General features: G+C 38.2%; 1 protein-coding gene across 11 annotated transcripts in view; it reads right to left on the reverse strand.

Moving 5' to 3' along the window:
• Positions 1-7089: 7089 nt before the first annotated feature.
• Positions 7090-21372, reverse strand: part of FANCC (FA complementation group C) — an 83997-nt gene continuing 69714 nt past the window's right edge. For all 11 annotated transcript variants that reach the window (XM_080573021.1, XM_080573023.1, XM_080573017.1 and 8 more), the window contains 5 exons: positions 18161-18236; positions 17183-17264; positions 12969-13137; positions 9822-10022; positions 7090-7999 (listed from right to left, as the gene is read on the reverse strand). In XM_080573021.1, the coding sequence (XP_080429147.1) occupies positions 7862-7999; positions 9822-10022; positions 12969-13137; positions 17183-17264; positions 18161-18236 (666 nt within the window). In that variant the 3' untranslated portion in view covers positions 7090-7861. The remainder of the gene's footprint in view (positions 8000-9821; positions 10023-12968; positions 13138-17182; positions 17265-18160; positions 18237-21372) is intronic.

A 21372-nucleotide genomic window follows, 5' to 3' on the forward strand; every position in this document is an offset into this window, starting at 1 on the left:
TCTGCCGTACTGTCACTGAGATTTTCTCATTGCCACCACTTGTACTGGAACTACCTGCCCTAGAACCATCAAAGAGTTTGGGTTGGAAGAGACCTTAAAGATCACCCAGTTCCAACCCCCTGCCATGGGCAGGGACACCTCCCACCAGACCAGGCTGCCCAAAGCCCCATCCAGCCTGGCCTTAAGCATTTCCAGGAATGGGGCACCCACAACTTCGCTGAGCAACGTGTTGCAGTGCCTCACCACTCTCAGTGTAAAGAACTTCCTCCTTGTTTCTAATCTACACCTACCCTCTTTTAGTTTAAAGCCATTACTCCTTGTCCCTTGTCCACACTCCCTGATGAAGAGTCCCTCCCCAGCTTTCCTGTAGGCCCCCTTTAGGTACTGGAAGGCCGCTGTAAGGTCTGCCCGGAGCCTTCTCTTCTCCAGGCTGAACAACCCCAACTCCCTCAGCCTGTCTTCAGAGCAGAGGTGCCCCAGCCCTCTGGCTGTCTTTGTGGCCTTCCTCTGGACTTGCTCTAACAGGTTCATGTCCTTCTTGTGCTGGGGGCCCCAGAGCTGGACGCAGTGCTGCAGGCAGGGTCTCACGAGAGCAGAGCAGAGGGGGACAATCACCTCCCTCACCCTGCTGGCCACCCTGCTTTTGATGCAGCCCAGGATGCGGTTGGCTTTCTGGGCTGCAAGCGCACATTGACGGCTCACGAGCTTCTCATCAACCAACACCCCCAGGTCCTTCTCCACCTGCTTTCTATCCACTCATCGCTCAGCCTGCATTCATACCTGGGATTGCGCCTCATGCCCTAACTCATTATCACCTCCTGGTCCTTCTGACTACAAAAAGGCTGTTTAATAAGCTCCCAATATTAGTCGAGTTGTCCCCATCTTCTTGTACACAAAAAAACAAACAAACAACAACAACAAAAAACTACCATATAAATGCTCTTTCTTTTTTTTTTTTTAAACATAGATGAGGAGTCGGAACACCTCACAAGGTTGTCCACATTATGCAAAGAACCTGTCTACGAGCTTTTTCTAGTTTCTACACGCACCTGCACAGCTTCCTTAGCACACACTTCTCCTTTCTTCAATCGAGTCACAGGAGTGCACGTTTCCCACTTGAGAGCTGAGAGGAAGGAGTGGGAATTTGGAAGCAGTCATATGAGGAAAATGGTAAGACCTAAGCCAGCTGATTCTCATCCAGTAATGGCAGCATCAGCTATGGGGAAAATGTGATGCTGAGAAAACCAATTGCTCTACACCAAAGAGAAAACGTCAATGCTGGCACTTCATGTGTATTTAGTATTATAACTTACGTTTTGGCACTAAGAGCTTCCTACACCACAACCACATGTTTATAATGGGCAAGAAACAAAATTATTCCTCTCTATGTCCCGAAGCACAGCTGGTAAGGATATGGGTTGCTGGCATGTTCTAGAGGTGGTGAGCACCCACTGCTCCCAGGGCAGCCAGGGAAGAGGAGCCCGCTCTGCAAACATCTTAAAAATCACAGCTAAACAATGCTTCAGATTCATGAAAGAAACATGAATTGAAGGAAAAATGATGAACAGGAACCACAATAGCACATCACATGGCAGTCCTTTCCCTATTTTCTTTATATACACGTCGATTGCCACACTGCAATATATTTTGACAAACTGTGCTGAAGCAGAGTTACTGTATGAATGGCAGATATTTACGGGGCTGTTCAAATGCCTAGTTTTGGAAACAGAGGGAAGAGAGAATTAATATAATACCAAACTCTCTTCTGCTTTCAGTGTCATATACATCTGAAAGAACTCTGTTATGATTGTCAAGTCTGAAGAAATCAGGGCAGGGAAGAGCTAACGCAGAGACTGATGTATGGTTAGAAGTATGTATGTGATAGACACTGGTGGATATTTGGCTTATGTGTAATCTTACATGACCTTCAACTTCATTCTACGATGTTTACCTAACTTTGCAGTATTCTACCTTAAAAAAAAAAATCACTGCATTTTAAACTGTTGGAGGTACTATTTGTACAACCTGCCCATCCACCAAGAAGAGGCAGCAGATACAATTCGGTCCCCTCCTCAGCTGCTTGAAAAGCAGAACATAGAGCAGTCTGTGAAACTAATTTTATAGGTGTGAATTAACAGTAATTGACATACTAAAATTCATATTAGGGTCGTGCCTGGGAGCAGAGCTGGCACCACATACACAAGGACATATGAGGGACTGAGACATGCCTCTTCCCCTTCTCTGACAAGGTATGCTGGATAATTCACACTATATCCTAGCTTGGCCTAGGTAAAAATGGTTGGTTTTGGTTGCTTGATTCACATGCACCTAGTAACCTGTTGATACCCACATTTGTCCTGGATCCTGGGCAGAGGGAGAAGAGGGTGGAAAGGGAAAGAGAAGGCAGTGCTTCTGCCTAGAGGGTACCTGAGTCTGAGCGCTCGCTCCCTCCCAGTACTGCAAGTGGAAGCAAAATTGTTGAAAAGAAATTAAGATCAGAAGAGCTATGATGACAGATAATGAAAAGCCATCATCTGAAACCTTTGAATTCCAACAGAAGTGTCTTTCCTTAGGGGTTGTTATAGCTGTATCTCAACGTTTGTGCTGGCTATTTGCTCAGCATGCTCCTGGGAGTTAAACAGGCCAGGGTAAGCAAGGATAGCTATTCAGCCTGGCCCTAAAAGCATGATACGCAGTATACTGCTCAGCACTGCTCACTTGTGTTTTAGCAAAGAAGCAAACCCACAAGAAAGAAAAGCTGAAACATAACACTGTTTTTTGCAATGTATTTCAAAAACGAATTTGTTGGTCTGTGGTAACAAAGTTTGTATTTTTGTCACGCCTCCAGAAAAGATGGCAATGATTCTGCCTACTGGGAACTCACAGATAATGCCTGACTTAAGACACGTATCAGTAATTTTCGTCTTAAGAATTAATTCCACACCGAACTGCAAGGCCTCTCTCCTCATCCACGGAATTTGAGAACAGCTTTTCTCTCTGTATTCTCAGACTTCTCGAGCTGATACAAGAGTGAAGCACAAATGTGAGCTTAAGAACAGTTAAACATTGCCTGGTAGTCTCTACCAGGAAAAATAATACAGATGGGAAATGTGTGTTGTCATGCCATTACAATTCTTTTTGGAATGAAACAAAACAACAACAACAACAACAACAACAACAAAAGAAAGAAAAAAAATCAGGGGAACTTTTAACAGTAGCATGTAAATGACATGCTGAACACATCTGCTTTGGGATGCTCCAAATAAACCACAAACTAAGGAATAAAACAGCAAGGAGTGAGTAAGCTGTACACACAGGTTGATTGGGCACATACACATGGGAAATCTCAAGGACAGTGCAATTCAGAACACAGATAACTAAGTGCAGCCAATTATTGTGGCCAAGAACATGTAAAACTGTGTTCAAGATGGAAATGTGCATATGCAAAAGTTCATGGTCTAAATGGACATTTTCATTCAAAGCAATATGAAAGAGAGGGGAATTGTTTCAGAGGGGCTGCGTTTTTATGAAATGAGTCTATCTAATGTAACACAGACAAGTTATGAAGCATGTTTTTGAAGTAGCAAGATTTATTGAGAGACTGGGAAGTCAGTTAAGAGCACAGAGCTACTAAAGACAGTATTGTTGGATTTTTTTCTGCTACTTGCTGATGTTTAGTTTAACTGTCTTGTATGGAATTGTTATTTCCTAATCCTGTGAGTTCTACAGTTAAACTGAATATAAAAATCACAGACAAATTTCTGCAACTGGGCTTTAGCATGCTAGGTTTCCTTCCTTCTCACCCTCTCTTCCTTCACACACATGCAGGAATATAAAATACAAAGGCACAATCCATGCCCACTGACTGAATTGCTAGAACTCAGCTACAGCCAGCTGACATTTCAGGTTTTTGTTCCAGTGTCTGATGGCAATTCAGTGCTATCCCCGGTTGGCTCTTGGCCATTAAAAGGACCCAGTCACCACGAGTACACTTAAGCCGTCGTGAGGGACTGGTGAGGTTTATTTCCTTCCAGCAGCCAGACAGCTGGTTAAGGCAAGATGGCCAACGCAAGCACGGGAAACTCCTTCCTTGGCATCCGCTAGAGAACGGACCACCTAACTGCAAATTCCCAGAATAAACTACTCCCTTCTAGGGCAGCAACCAAAATGGCTAGCATTAGCACATCTTTTAAAGTCCAGACAAGCATGTGAAGGAAAACATCGATCACCAGTAAGAAGAACTTGCCAGAGAGGTAGGTGGACTTAAACAGCCCCACATGTGAACACTGCCGTGAATTAAGTGCTAGAGGACATCTAGCACCAGATAATATAGCTACAGTGGTATAAATTTTTGTGCTGCCTCACAAAACATGCATTGAAGACTATTGGAAGGCTATAGGAAAAGACATTGAAGACTATAGGAAAAGTACAAAAATATGGATTAAAAACACACTCGGTGTTGTGGTGAAGGTCCCCTTGTATAACTTTGTAGGTTTTGACTTCTCAAACTTCAGTCTAGTAGCTGCAGTTCAGTGTCAGAATTTCCTACCTTTCTTCACTCTTCTTACATTACAATAAAAATTGCATTTTAATCAGCACAACATTATTCACTCTCACAAAACATTAGTATTTTATTCTGCCACTGGATAATACAGAAAATACATGTATTAATTTTTGTTTGCTTTTAGTGTTTGGTTTTAATAGTTGCTAGTCATTTTTGCTAGACCTTTCAAAATAAACTTGTACAATACTTCAGATTTTTTTGGATTGTATCCCCCAAAACCAAAAGTAAGCCAAACACACAGCATCTTGCCATGAACGCTAACTTACCAAAACTAATATTCACTCACTTGTTCAGTCTGACTTTCTGTAACACCTCTTTGCACTTGAAATGTCACGGGTACAGAAACCAGATTACAAATCCCAGTAATAACAGATAAACATGTTACTGTTGGTCAGCTAAATTGCCATACCTGATATGCTTGTTCCTAGCATATGTTAGAAAATAAAATGTATTGTGCGTTGTATATGCACTGCGCTAAGATCCTGGCTGAAGAGAACCACAGCAACATCTCTTTTTGAAAATGCACAGAAACCCACCAGTCCCATGCTGGGTGGACAGCTTGCAGTGTACCAAAGGCTGTAAGTTATCAGTCTTAGACTGGAAATAAAGATCATCAACAAAAATGTCAAATTCACTGATTGTATTCTTATTCAATGCAGAAGGATCTTGAACAGCTCTCTATTCAGTGTAATATCCAGGATTAGGGTGTGTGGTGATGTGGAGATTGGAGGGAAGGGAACAAGCTACTTGAGGCCCTGATTTCAGGGCTTCTTGGCTGGTTCTGCATAAAACTACAGCCCTGGAGGCTCCAAAGAACTTTTCCAGAAAGCAGGGATTACAGAGGAGAAGATGCATATTAGACGGATGGAGCCACCATACGAGAAATCTTTCATTACTCAGACCTACCAAATACATAGTTTTTTGACTTCCACTGGCAAACTAACAGAAGTAGCTTCGACATCCCACAAAACCATGGTTTATATCAATGTTAGATCACAATTCAAGCACTGTGAAAAAGCAAGAAAAAAGAAACACCAAAGTTTTATAACAACTATGCTAAATTAAGCAAAAAGAACACCAGTACAGATGTCTCTTTTTAAAGTTACAGATAGCATCACATGGCTCTTTTTCTATGAAGTCTCCTGAAACCAGCAAATCCTCCTTGTAATATTTAAATCATGCAGTACTTCTTCCTAAGTGAAACACTGTAAAACAAGAATATACCTTTTCAGTACTCATTTTGTTCTTTCTGCCTTTACTGCACATTTCCTTCCTGCTTGAATTGACTTCTCACTATTTAACAGGATATTGATTTTGTTTAAGAAAGTTAACAAGAATTGCCATATATTTTGCTAATAGTAAAATAATAATAAAAAAATAATACTGCACTGTGAAAAGACAGTTAAAAATTCATCTCCAGCAAATGAAATCAACAGGTAACTCTAATACCCATAGCATTACACTTCACAGATTTGCAAGAATCACACATTGCAACTCTCTGCCAATTCTTCTTTTAAGTAGGTTAAATTACAAATTGTTTTAATATGGAGAAAATTTAAGAAAAAACAAAGAACTTCACATCCAAGAATGGGGTTCTTCCTTTGGAAACCAATTTTAGAGTATTTGTCATTCTACAGAGAATACTGCACACATCTGTTTCCACTGGATAGATACTTCGGTTTCTGGTCAACAAACAAACAGTTTAGTTTAATCATATCTTTTAGTTATGCTATTCAAGGAATAGAAAACTGGGTTTCTTGATTTTGCTTTTGTAGATATGTGTACCAACAACCAAAAAACTGCAACACACCTCTTATTTTTTTATTCAGAACTATTTTTAATCCAAAAAGAGAAAAAGCAGTGTTCTTCACAGACATATATTAAATATTTATTATTTCTTCATATGCTGGAGTCAAATATTACAACCATATTAATAAATTCACTCAGAGGACACGTAACTTCCGTAATTTAGTCTGATATGACTCACTGGGAACAAAATTGTAAGAACAGTTACAGAATATTCTTCCACTTCTTGCAGCCAAAGGATACTAAGAACTTTGTTTTTCTTCTCCCTTGCTCAAAAACAAATGCTACACCCATAAAGCTGTAGTAATTTAAGATATGTACCTCCAATTTTATACGCAAGAATAATATTCCAACGCGTATCTTTGAACACAGCATAAGTGTTGACGTTAAAGCTAGATAGGTAATATATGAGAAGAAATGACTGAAATGTGTTAAGGTGCTCTACCATTACCATTCTCCATTCTTACTAGTCTAGTTAAGCTAGAAACATGTTCACTACACTTCTTGGGATAAGTACTTTCCTAAGTGTAAAACACTAAGGCATTGTTCCCTGTTGACGTTCTCGTCATCAGACAAATGACACAAAGATAGAAGTAAGCAAACAAACCGTACCTCTTGACACAAAAAAGGAAGCAGATGAGTTGTGACCGTATGCTTTCTTTAGGAAATCTGGCCTTCAAACTAGAAAGCTTCCTTACACTTATGTTGTGCTTGCCCTATTTTGTCTCTATGAATTAAAAAAAAAAAAAAAAAAAAAAAGATTTCTTAAACAAATAAACAATAGCATCAGTCTCCACACACTGAAAATAGGCTTTACTGAGAGAAACCTTCTATCTGCAGCATCTGTTGACAGCGACCAGCTCTTGGTATAGCACATTGGAGAGAACACTGTACTGTGAAAGCTGCAGTACTGTTAGTTAATCACTTACCAGATCTGAGAGGAGTTTTATTTTGGAAATGTTTTCAAAAAGAATTAAAGAGTTCAGGAAACACTGCTGATTTCCTGAGAACATGGAGTGCATTCACCATGAATCATTAACTCTCACTTGAGATCATCGCTACTCCTATAAAAGCAGAATTGTAGAACAAAACGTTTTAGGAACAACTTACCAACCAAACAATTGGATACAATTTGCTAATAAAACCATGAGTAATTTGGGAGAAAAATTGATCCACAGCCAGATAAACAACAAGATGAGTAAGCTGCTTTAAATGACATTGGTCTCTTGTAAAACAAGGAGAGATGAGAACAAAGTTTTCAATCATCTTTCACACTTTCTTTTATATTCTAATAGGCTACATTTCAAAACAAATAAATTTTCAAATATATGAGGGAAGAAGAAGTTATGGGCTATCCTTAAGTCAGAATGCTAAGACAGATTTTTCTTTTAACCTTGCTAACTAGTAAAAAAAACCTTCGTGAAAGGTTGACATCTGATTAAAGACCTGATTTTTTGCCTTGATAAGGAGATGACATTAAAAACCTAAACTTCAAATGTTAAGTTTTTGAAGAAGTTCATTCAGCAGCTTCACAGTCTTTTGGTTTTCTTTTCCATTTTGGTTAATTCTGTATGCAGTACGGATAAGAAGGCTACGAACTTCCTTGCTTATATCAGTTGTCTCAGTAATCTGAATGGAAATAGGGAAGATGGGAAATAATGCAATTAAGTTATTGGGTACTAGCTATTCTCTATCTAATATTAGCAACATAACCACAGATCTGTCCCTCAGATATCTGAACATGTGAGATGCTCTGATAATAAAAGCTGAATTCAAAAGAAACTTCCCTTCTGCTTAATCAGTCTTTTTTTCACAAACCTTGAAGGAACTGAGCACCTTTGAGATTTCTACTGTTCTCTCAAATTTAAGTGAAAAAAATCAAGCAGTCAATAAGTTTTCAAAGGAAACACAAAAAGGCAGACAGTACAACAATTTAGAAGCTATCTTCTTAGAAACCAATTGAAAATATGTTAATGGGTTTTGGGAGGCAATTCAATTCTTCAATGTTTTAGAAAGTAAAAATAAATCCCTTCCCCAAAGACTAAGAGCCAGGAAAAGACCCTGCGGTAGAATTTCTGCAGACCAGGATGGACTTTCCACCACATATCTGATGTGTTAATCCCAAAGTTTACTATGCTAGCCAAAACAACTGCCATGCGTCCCAGTTTGGTTCTGTACCATTCTGCCTTCCATATATTGTTTCAGGCCTTTTCAAATCACTTGGAAAGCCTAGTTATAAATCAGTGATTACACAGATGCAATCAAAACAAATCAGACTGACATACTCTGGCCTATAACAGCTCTTGACCTCCCTGCACTGGAAATTGAATACTCGGAATTTTAAAAGCCGTTTTTTGTTACTTTCTATGAAGAAATAAGAAGTTCCTTTCAGTCAGCTTTACAGCAGCATGTTGGCATACTACAGCACCCCTGCTCAACAATCAAGTCCTCAAAAGAGAAAAGCTGAAGGCAGCAGACTGTAAAACTACAAACAACCCCCTTCGTTTTATAATATTACGGTCTTATGCTGGGCAGAAATTGATCATTTCTGAAACTATATCTAAAATGTTAGAAATATCTTAGCCCTCCTTAAACAGATAAATGTCATGTCTCTTTAGCCATTCAAAAGGAATAACCACCAAAATAGTTTTCCAGTTCTTCCTGTCACAGAATCACAGCAATTATATAAAACACATAACCTATACAGAATAGAAGGGCTCACTGCTGCTGGAAGGAAATATTTTCAAAGTGCTAAAACCACACAGTACCTGCTTGTACAGGAAACTTGTACTTCTTAAGAAAAATCTTGAGAGACACAAGCACATTTTACAGTTTGCACCAATATCCCTGAAAGCTCTCCACAAAAATAGCAAGATATTGTAGCAAACATGCAAAATTTTACTCCTTTTTTCTTCATCTTTTTTCACACCCTAAGTGACACTCTCTTGGGTCTTCGTTCTTTTTCTCTCTCTCAGTTCTTAAACCATTTTCTCTCTCTGGATTTGTTAGAGTACGAAGCATCTGCCTTATCAATACTGACACTTAGTACCTGTTTTACATAAAGGAAAACAGAGAGAAGACAGTTCCAGCACCTCTGCAGTAGCTGGATAATTAAGGTAGTGATTTGCAGCTGGGGAAAGCAAACAGCAAAATTTACAGCAAGATGTTTACACATTATGCCAGCTGTAAATTAACTGTAGGTATCCCTTAGTCGCAAGCTACTACTTGGAGTATTTCTGCAGTCAATACAGCAATTTTTTCAGCGGGATCTTGTCAAGATATGTCAAGAAGGAAAATACTTTGACTGTAGCTGAAATAGATACATAGCAGGTTAGCTATAGTTGCTGTAGTATGTAGTTTCTTTCTTAAGAGGATTTAATGGAAATCCGAATAGTAAGAAAAATACATTTTGCTTAAACTGGAAAAAAAAAAGGAAAAAAAAATCACTTACATGGGAAATAAATTCCTGGGCAATCATATGTCCACTGGAAGACAATAGTAAAAAGTTGGTAAGAAGATGTGTTATAAGATGCTGGGTATAACGTTGCTCTGTATCTGTTATATAGTTTACAGCAGCCTGCAGATCTCTGACAGAAAGGGTAGTAGTGTTGAAGAGCATCATTAGATGGTTGTAGACTGCTCGAGCTTCTGCCTGTATGGAACAATTTCAAAGGATGCAGGATCAGAGAAGAGTAAAGGTCACCTATGGTATTTTTCCTACGGATTTATTCACTAACAAGACACTGAATACTTGGCAGAAACTACCCAAACATGAAAAAAGTCAGCATTTAGGCAGGGAGAACAGGAAAGGAAGGGCAGGACACATTTCTTTTATACTGATTCACACATGCAAAGGTGAGCAGAAAGGATTTGTTAACTTTCTTTAGTCTTGCAAACTAAGCGGGCAGGGCATCAAGCCAGGATTTGACCTTTTTAATAATAAAAGGAAATAGAGAAAGTCCCTCAGTAGAACATGGTCAGGTTTTTGCATTGTGGGAAAAAGAATAGAGACTCCTCAAGGGCTTATTTCAGTTTTGCTGGTACAAATCAGTCAAATCCCCATGCAACCTGACCTCAACTGATAAAATGTTCTGGTAAGAATGCAGTTCTTTCCTTCTTCCTGTGTTGTTTGCAACTTATGTTTTTACCTTTTGAGTTAGCCAATAAAAACTCATTTTTACTGGGTGTAGAAAACAGAAGACTTTGGCTCCTACACAACTGAAAAAGAATTATACACAACTATTGAAAAAAAAATCATAACAGTAATTCTGTCCACCCTATTAAAAACAAACCAAAAAATGTGTGTTTAAAAATAAAAAAAGAAAAAGAAAAAATCCACAACTGCAAACAAGTAAGTGCATGGACAATGGAAAAATGTAACAACTGCAAATCCAAAGGAAAAGGACATCCATTCCTCAACCATGTTCATTAGGACAATTTATGGCAATCATTTACCTGACCTCATTTTTCTCATCCCTTCCCCATAAAACAGCTTCTATTTTTGAAAAGAATTATGTTCACAATTACTTGTAATGCAACAAATGATACCAGAATTTAAAGAAAGGTAACTGGAATTCTCCAAAATCCTTTCTCCCTCTGTGCATCCTACTCATGGTGTGCCTCCATCCCATGTGCCAGAGTAGGGAGACTGATAGCTAACAGGACCTGCTCCATGAGCTCATGCACCCTAGGACACTCATTCTTAAAGCCAAAGTTACTACGACCAACCTCCAAATTTTGTTCCTTCAATGTTTCACAGTCTAAAGGTAAGAAAGAGCAGATGAATAGATAAGCGAGGAACAGAATATTCCGTCCTGCATATGTAAGTGAACTCTAGTGAACAGCAAAAGCACCGCTGCCTTCTATAAATCATTTTAACAGTATGTATTCCACTCTTTCTGATATCTAAGCTGCTACCTAAATTCAGTTTCAGGAATACACAATCTTAAGTCATGAGTGTGCACCTTTCCAGACAAAAATATACTGAATGAAAACGTCTCCAGCTTATTCTCTGCCAGAAAGTGCCATCCCGTCTTAATTCTTAACTGGTAAAAGGTGCAGGGGTTGAAGATGAAATAGCTCCATTTGACAGAGCTGAGAGCTAACCTGGCAAGGAACAAATAATGGCAAATATTCCTGGCAAAGAACAATAATAATAATAATAATAAATAAATCAAACATCTAAGAACGTAACGGCAGAAGCTTAGCATGAACTGTGGAAATACTTTTCAAGTAGCCTGACCTGTGCAAAAAGTCTTTTTCACTCTAAGTAACTGAAGAAAAGAACCATACTGAACTGAAATATGAGACCTCTGGGAACAGATGAGTAACTGTGTGGGCTCTAAATGGAAAACATTTTTTTCATTTAAGTTTATCATACACTGACTGAGAATAACAAACTGATAGCATAAGGGACACACGGGAAGGTGACTTTATATATGTGACAATATGATTTCGTTCTGTGGTGCTGGAGGTGGACAATGCTCCACGTATAGAGATACTAGCACCTACAGTCATTTGGTTTCATTCACTCCTGTTTGTTTGGGTATTGCCTTCTTTCTCAAAACTGCACTCTAAAACCCTTGTTTCTTTGTTACACTATAGCTCTAACCTAACTCTACTTGATCAATATTCCACCCCTGCTCCTGGAGTATAAGAAATTTAACAGAAAGAAAGTAAAAAGTGATTGGCATGTGAGTTTGCATATATAGTGGGGGAGGGGACGGAAAGGAAATGAAATATTGCAAAACATACTGGAGATGTACAAAACACACTGGAGATGCAAAATGAAAACATGATGTTAGTGTGGTGTATTGAGCTGCATTTTTAAATCTTTTTTTTTTTTTTTTTTAATTAAGAAAAATCAGATACTGCAGCCAGATTTTCAATCTGTGCTTTGTAAAGCAGACAGCTTGGGCTAGGTCAAACTTGTGAATAGATCTAAACGCTTTTAGTAGACTTTCATGCATTTAATAGACTTTCATGCACTTGCAGGCACACAAAGACATGCACCAGTCCACTCGGTTACAGAGAGCAAAGTTAGAACACTGCTTCATTCTGTTAGAAATTTAGCATGTGAGAATATAACATACGTTTTACGGCCTCAAACATGTGAAGAATCAGTAAAGAGATGTAAGATAAATCAGAATAGATGGGTGAGGTTGGGATTCAGGGCTGCGTGTAATGAATGTCTTTACTGCTTCGACTGCTGTTGTGATTTCTCTTGTGTTTTGTTCTCAGAAGATGCCGTAACACGGGAGTGCTGAATTCTGCCACACAGAGACTTCAAAAATACCATTCCCAGAGTAGTTTTACGTCTAATGAAAAGCACATGAGTTGTTTCAAAGAAAGCTAAAATGATGCTAATATATATAACAGTCTCTAAAAGGGAAAAAGTTTTCTGATTGTCAACAAGAAAACTCACAAAAATTAGCTTCCAACTTCACTGCAACACTATTCCCAGGAGACCTTGTAAAACCAATACCTTCTCCAGTGCAGACCTTTCATTTTTTCTGGTGTGTACAATTTGTTTTATAGCAATAAGATATAAGCAGACTATCAACTGCTTATCAGTGATTGCTACTGTTACATTACTCACCATTGTTTGAATTCTCTGTAGGTTTTCATTCTGAGGACAGTAGTAAAATGCCAACAGCCACAGCAAAGCATCTGGTTCTACAGCTGTCTTCAGCAATTGTTCTGCAGCAATATCCAGCCACTCTCCAAAACAAGCAACCAAAAACCAGATTTCTAAAAGGTCAGAGGAACTGCAATATGACAAAGATGTAATTAAGTATTTCTTATTAAACACTCTTAAATTTCTTACATTAACTGCAAAGGGTGTTGGCATGAATACAAAGACCACTAAGCTATTCTTCAACAGATAATGTCTTACCTGTTAAGCAGAGCCATGTACTCTGTTATCTGCAATAAGGTCAATAGGGACACCGCCCAGTGCTATTAACAGGTTAATTTTATCAGCAAAACAGAACATCCATAACACCAGTTTCCAATAAATAGCAGTGACAAAATTTATGTATTAAAATATATATCATAAAAGTATTCACAGTTTATGTTCTTCTGTCTAAAGATTTTCAAAACTTTAAGTCATATATTATGTGTATTACTGTATTCTAAAATGCCATTGCCTTATATTGGTTTTCTGTTTCTCTGTTTTGCTTTTCTGGGTTATTTTCTGTTAAAAGCACATGTTTTTGGTAATTAATGAGGAAGTACATTTAGGTGGGATAAACATAAAATTTTTAAGGATATTTATCTCCTGATTTTTAAAATTTGGATCTTCTTTAATGAATATTTTGAAGATATTACAATCTGGGCTATTGCATTAAGGAAAAGAAAGATTAGAATGGACCACAGCCCATCTCTACACTCTCTCACATTAGTTTGCGTGGGGAGACGCAAACTATTGATGGGCTTCCCATAAGTAAAAAGACAAACAGAGTGAGGAAGGAAGAAAGGACATCTGGAAGGAAACCAAGAAGCAGGATATATTACTATTAAGTGTGGCAAAAGGGTTGAAGAATCAGAGGTTTTCCTTAAGTTTTATTCATGGGGATTCCAAGAGTTGCTGTACCACCCCTTCCAGGAAACTCCAAAATATTTTAGAAATTTCAAGAGTTAACGCAGCTGTTTGATCACATCACCTGGAGAATATCATGAGATGATAGTTGGAAAAAACTGCTTTATCTTTAAGACTTCCTGAAGGAGGCACGCCCTGTTTTATGATGGAAAATGTAATGCGCACACATAATATTCTATGTCTAGAGTATACTGTTGACTTACATTGTCAATGAGTACCCCAGAAATTACTGACCCTGTAAATCATACTTTTATACCACAGAATCCCAGGATCTCAAAATTCTATTCCTAAAACATAAATCTGCCAAAAAAGCTTATCGTTATTTTTGGATAATCTTGGTCACTGACATCAGACATAAGAGGTTGATATAGGATGGGCTGGAAAATAGTGTACTGAGGTAACTGCTACAGAAGTCACTGCTGTTGATTTTCCACAGCTTTTGGAGTGGTAACAGCATGTCTCTGACTGCAGAGAACTAGATATGTATGACAAAACGTGAGACAAAAATTCCTCAGATAAAGGAACGGGATCAGCACTAGTAAAGTATTTGAAGTTATTAGAATCCAGAAATACAACATTAAAAACCTTTTTAAAAAAAAACGACGACAATAAACAAATGTGACAGTGATCTGGAAAAACAGCCTTCCCCTCAGCAAAATAACCTACTTATCTGACTATAATTCAATGTTGTGACAATGTAAGTGGATAGGCTAGCTCTGAAACACAGTGATTTACAATCAAACAAACAAAAAAACCTAATTAAAAGTTAATTACAGAGAACAGATAACTAAGGGTAACATTGACAATATTTACGGCTGGAAGCATTCATAGCTCAAAGGGTAAATACATGTCCTTAAACTTGAGCATTAAACCGATTTTAACAGGTATTAAGTAGAATAGAGTCCAACTCTTTCCTAGACAGTCTAGGCACCAGTGAACTTACAACTCACTATGACTTTCCACCAAACTGCCTGGTTTGGAATCACATAACTTCCACTTCTGACCCCGTTAAAGTTTCTGTCCACTCTGTACTGACAACTATGTCAGCCACACTACTGCCATTTCCAAAAGTAGCCCTTCACTTCTTCTGAGACTTTTTTTTCTCCTAAACTTAAGTGAGTTGATTTAGTTTTAAAATGTCACATGATATTTACTGTTTACTGAGATGACTGCATATAATAATAAGTAATGGAACAGAAGCAAACTCTTCATTAGAAATGCACAGAAAGCGCTTTGCTGCAGGACTTAATATTTGGTGTAAAACAAAATCACTGAAAAATGAAAGCATTGTATAAATACAGAGTAGTAACTATAAGACAAGAGGATATGTTGTATAGTAGCTTTTTGTGCTCCTCTGTTAATCTTATTAAGTAGAAAGAATACAGAATCAAGAATAATGCAATGAAAAAGCAAATAAAATACAGTTAGTCATTGATATTAGTACTGAAGAAGACAAGTCAGATCCATTTTCTTCACAACTGAGAGGGATTTGATGGAAAAAATAATTGTTGTGTGAGTCCCAAAGAAAGTAAAAAGATATTCTGACAAGTACAATGCTATTCAAACTAGTGTATTATCAAGGCAGAAGAGGTGAAAAGCCAAGAAAGGGCTAGGGAACAAAAGCAGAAAGACATGCTTCTATTTTTGTAACACTTTAAGATGGAAGATACTTGTTTGTTCAAAGTCTGAGTTATTTTTCTTTAAGAAATCATGGTCAGCTAGTGGTCCCACTTTAAGGGCAAAAAGGTTTGACATCACAGCAGAATGGGCAAGACATTGCACTGAACTGCAGCTCATACAGAAAATAAGAAGCAAGCAGCAGACAGCCAGGTCTCAGGGGGAACAGCAAAAAGCTTTTTTATGCCACGCAACAACAAAAATAAAAGCTTTCATCTGTTAACTGAAACCAAGTGTGGATTTAAGAATCTGCCTTCCAGGATGCTAAGAACAGGGAGACAGTTGGGTATCTTACTTTCCAAATCTATCTGGCCTAGGCATTCTATATTTCTATCTAAATTTTCAGTTTTTAAATTAAAAAATAAATTGGTTCCTTGGAATTTAAAAGCAGTTCAATATTCTTTGGAAAGCTCATTTTTGGAGCAGATCTATGCAGACTCATATCTAAACTCTAGCCAAGTCAAGTCTCGTCACAGACCCAAAAGGAAAGAATTACAGTGCAACAACAGATAGGGATGTATCTTTTTTTTCCCTATAGTCCTGGAACATACACTACCAAAGCAGAATTCATCTAGACAAACACTATCATTCATTACAGTAGCTATTTAGGAAAATAAAACAAAACAAACAAAAACCACAAACAAAAAAAAACACCTAAGGGCAACAGGTCAGAAACACTGGGTGTCAGCTCAAGGAGCAATATAGCAAACAATGTAATAGTCTAGCAGACATATCTTTATGAAACAACAACAACAACAACAAAACAATACAGGAAGTTTGAAGTTTGAATGTTCGTACAAGCCTGCAGAATCCCACTACCATCTCATACATAACAGAGTACAACTCACAACAGACTCTTTCCAATACTAGCTGTTTTGTTTTGGTTGGAAGAGTTCTCTTGTTACAGCAATAAAATGGAGAAATGTCAGATCAACTTTCCAATAAGTATCCTCAGCTCCCCCTCCTCCAGCTCATAGCCTAGGCTCTATTTTTCCCCTGACAATCCTTCCCATATATTTTCTCACACTGCTTCTTCAGGACTTTACTCCTGATGCTTTAATGAGCCAAAATGGGCTCATTTTAAGCGTGCACTGTGACTCTGCGTCCTAAAGGCAATGGCAATGCCCAAGGACAAGTTCTTGTTGGCAACTTGCATTGGACCCTCTCTGGATATGACATTATTGCCCCAATAACTTTTGAAAGTTCTGGCTAAACAGAATTAGAAATTCAATCCAGAATCAGTTTAAAAAGTTTGATGGGACAAATGGCAAAGTAGGAAAGTAAGCATTTCTGTTACACAGTTACCTATTTCCTGAAATGAAAGCAAGGAGACTTGGTTTACACAGGAGCTTATTGGACAGGTCTGTAAGTGCTACAACGTTCTGGTTCAGTAAGTAATCTAAGTTTTTAAGCCAAACCTATATTTAGAGAAGAAAATTACATTTAATGAAATGTAGCCACTAAAGAGTTCAAATGGCATGACTTTTCACAAAGTAACACATTCAAAAGACAAAAAGTTAAGAAATACTGCTTACCTAATGTTTGTGTCTTCTACCAAGGCTTTGAGCATATCAGAAATGTGTGTCAAGTGTTGAGACCAGTGTGTAGCTGGCAATTCTGAGGAGGAAGGATGAAATAAAGATCTTAAAAGATGATTTTTCAAATTTAAAAGATGACTTCTTTTTTTTTTTTTTTAATGAAAACTTTCTGTCCAAGTGGAACAGAACAGTGAAATTAACCACATTTAGCAAGCATTAAAACTTGTTCAGGATTCAGTTATTACAAAGCATTTATAATTTCCCAATTTTCAACAATAACTGTCCCTATGTTTCTTAGAACAACTCATTGACAGAGATATGTGAGGAATTACAGCTAGGAATACTCTCCAAATTAGGCCGATGTACCCTTGTGTAAATCCTCCCTCAATATTAGCCTATAATCAGTGGAGTAACATTCTCAAAGGCTCTTGTATTGAACAGAAATTACTGCTCATGAAAAACTGTATGGTATTGAGCAGTGATTTCTTGATCTATGTAAATGGGAAATCAAAAAAAAAAAGATAAAAAGTTTGCAGAACCTAAAAGAACAGCAGAATTCAAGCTTCAGAGACAAACAACAAAGCAACACAGTATTTCTTGTCAGATACACACTAGAATTTTAATAATGACAATTACTGGTATTATAAGAAAAGTGTTTGTGTGTGTGTGTATATATGTATAAATGTATATATGCAGACCGTAGCAACCTATCTTAATTCCTAATATCACAGATTCCATAAAAATATAATGTACTCTTGTTATTCTCTTTTAGTTTTTCTTGAAGTTAATACATGTAGATGTTTGTAGATGTTCCTACAAAAAATACACTAAAAGAATATTATTAAAACTGCTAAGTCAAAACACCCAATCTAGAAAATGGCAAAATTTAGTCTTAGTCCCTTTTAAAGTTATTTTAAGACACACGAAGACAATGCAAGTTGGCTAATGCTGCAAATATATCATTTAGAAACTTACCAAAAGGACGTCTCAGTAAAGCTATTACGAGGGGCTGGTGATGGTGAGGGAAGTAGGCCTTCAGTGGAAATTTATGCTAAAATAAAAAAAAATATATTATTTTAAGAGCTTTCTGGTCAGTTTTCAAAACAAACTCAGAGCAAACAATCTCATCTAACATAGTAACTAGCAACACAGTCTGAAGCAGAAGAACACAAAACTAACTCTAAACTCAATTTTAAGATTTAGTATACAGAAGAAAGGGAGATACTAGTGAAAAAATTGATTATAATAAGTAATTATTTATGGATTTAAAAAAAATACATGCATTAAAAAAGATTCAGAGTATAACAAAAAATACATCTTAATATTCTTAGTCTTTTTTTCCTGTAATCAGAAAAGTCTTCACTCTTAATACACAGGGGCTAAAAGATACTAATTAGTTTAATTTAATTTTCCACTGTAAACAGGCTCATGGACCATATCAAACCAAGAAATAATAATATCCACAAAATCTGAGGGTGTGATGTAGATTATTGCATTATGTTCAATTAATGGAAAACTAAAATTCCTTGGATCTGATTCAGCACAACGTAAGGTTGTCATAGATAACAAACTTGTCCTCTATTTATCTGGGTGTGTGAAATTTGCATGACGTGAATGTCGCTGCTTGTGTAAATGTGAGACTAACAGCAGAATATCCTTTAATCTTGTTCTGCAAGCATCTACAACAGGAGTGTTCAACGTATAACACGAACTCCATTTGAAGTGAATTGAAAACTGGCTGACACCCAGGCCCAGAGAGTGCCGATGAGTGGCACAATGCCTAGTTGGGGGCCATAATCAGCAGAGTACCCAAGGGGTCACTGTTCAGTCCAGTTTAACATCTGTATTAACGATCTGGATGATGGGTCAGTGTGCACCCTCAGCAAGTTTACTGATGGCACAAAACTGGGAGGAGTGGTGAATATACCAGAAGGTTGTGCTGCCATCTGGAGGTGTGGGAAAGGAATTCGCAGGCGGCTTCGCGCTGTTTCATACGTCCCTCTGAATTAGAGATAATGAGGAAACAAGCGGTAGAAACAAAACCTTGAGCAAGGTTGAGATAAATGAACTTGGCTGCAGTGTTAAAGATGAGCTTTGGGCAGTGGCCAGTTGCTGGCTGGCTCAAGGTGCGTGTCTGAGGGTCTCTAACCAATTGTATGACCGATTTGGGCGCGAGGACAGCGCGTGGGGCTACGGGGAAAGTATATGTAGTAGTGAAAAAGGGCAATAAAGGCCTTCTGTTCAAGAGCCATCAGGAGTCTGTGTCTTTCATCCCTTCATGGAGGCACCTCAGCAGGCTGGAGAAGTGGTCTGATGGGAGCCTCGTGAAGTTCAGCAAGAAGTGCAAAGTCCTGCAACTGGGGAGGAACAATCCCAGGCACCAGTACATGCTGGGGGCCACTCAGCTACTCAAGTAGCTTTGCAAAAAAGGACCTAGGGTTCTGGTGGACACCGAGCTGGCCATGAGTTGTCTACGTATCATTGCCATGAAGAAGGCTAACAGTATTCTTGGCTGCATTAGGCAAAGTATTGCCAGCAGGTCAAGAGATGTAGTCCTTCACTTCTACTCAGCATTGGTGAGGTGGCATCTGGAGTTGTGTGTCCAGTTCTGGGCTCCCCAGTACAAGAGAGACCTGGATATACTGGAAAGAGTCCAATGTAAGGCCACCAAGGTGATCAAGGGACTGAAACACCTCTCCTATGAGGAAAGGCTGAGAAAGCTTGGACTGTTCAGCCTGGAGAAGAGAAGGTTTGGAGGAATCTCATTTATAAACACCTGAATGGAGGGTGCAAAGAAGACAGAGCCAGGCTCTTTCAAGTGGTACCCAGTGAAGGAACAAGAGGCAATGGGCATAAACTGAAACACCGGAGGGTCCCTCTGAACATCAGGAGATACTTTTTCACTGTGCAGGTGACTGATCAGGCTGGGCTGACACAGTTTGTCCAGAAAGGTGGTGGAGTTTCTGTCCTTGGAGTTATTCAAAAACTATCTGGATATGGTCCTGTGCAAACCTGCTCTAAGTGACCCTGCCTGAAAAGAGGGTTTAGACCAGATGATCAACAGAAGTCCATTCCAACCTCAGCTATTCTGTGACTCAAGTCTCCATACCAATGACCTTAGAACTCTTCTGGCTTCTTCCTTTAGGAATAAGAGACTAGTCAGCAAACAGATCACCTCTTGAAACACAGATTGGGAATACAGACTATAGAATGTGACTAATCTCTAAACCCAATGAAGACCACATTCAGTCTAAGAAGACTTACTTAATTTGTGAAATTCATCTATGCACCTTATAAATAAATGGAGCGACACATTCTCTCTCTACTATTTTTGTTGTTATTGTTCTGTAAACAACAGTTAATTTTAATTACAGCACAGTAATATGTGCGGTATTCTCAGGCAGTCAATGTATCACTGGTATGGTAAGACTCTGAAAGTGTACTTGTCAAATGGAATTAGGCTAATTAAAAATTAATAATCCCTGTACTAAAGTATGCGTGTAGCCAATTAGCTTGCATCAAAAATCCCCATGAAAAAGCAGCTCTTGACACAGTCGGTAGTGGCCAAGACAAACCGCAGCGTGAGTTACATATCAGAACAGTATTGTAAAGCGTGTAAAAACCAGTTTTCAGCATATGGTTTAAGCAAAGTAAAAAATAAATAAATAAAAATTGCCTTCTACCATACACACAGTATTTTAAGCAGTTGTTTCCTGACATAAACCATCACGAACTGCAAAACAAGGTACCAAGAGATGGAACTACTTTGGATGTAGCTGATTATAATAATTGCCATGATATCAAATGGGAAATAAAAGTTGATGACTGGCTTAAAATATTTATGCAGCTATTTAAAACAACATTCCCAGGTGAAAAACACTGACAATCCTAAGGGAAAACAACCCTGGAGAAAATTATAATTTCCATCAAATAAAAACATGAGCTTTCAGTTCATTAATTTACAACTAACTTGACCTCAAGTCAGCTCTCACTACTGTCACTAACTGGAATGAAATTTGCTTCTACACAAGACAGAGAAGATCATCCCAACAGTCAAACCCAGTACAGCCTACAAAGTTATTAGAAAAAGCAGCACACACTGCAATAGGGAATCATTTTCCTCCTACCTACCCTGCAAACCTGTGCAGCTGCCAGACATGACCTGGTTCTTCAAAACATTTTTTGGA

Source organism: Anser brachyrhynchus, assembly GCF_964034855.1.
Source record: "Anser brachyrhynchus genome assembly, chromosome: Z".
NCBI lineage: Eukaryota > Metazoa > Chordata > Aves > Anseriformes > Anatidae > Anser > Anser brachyrhynchus.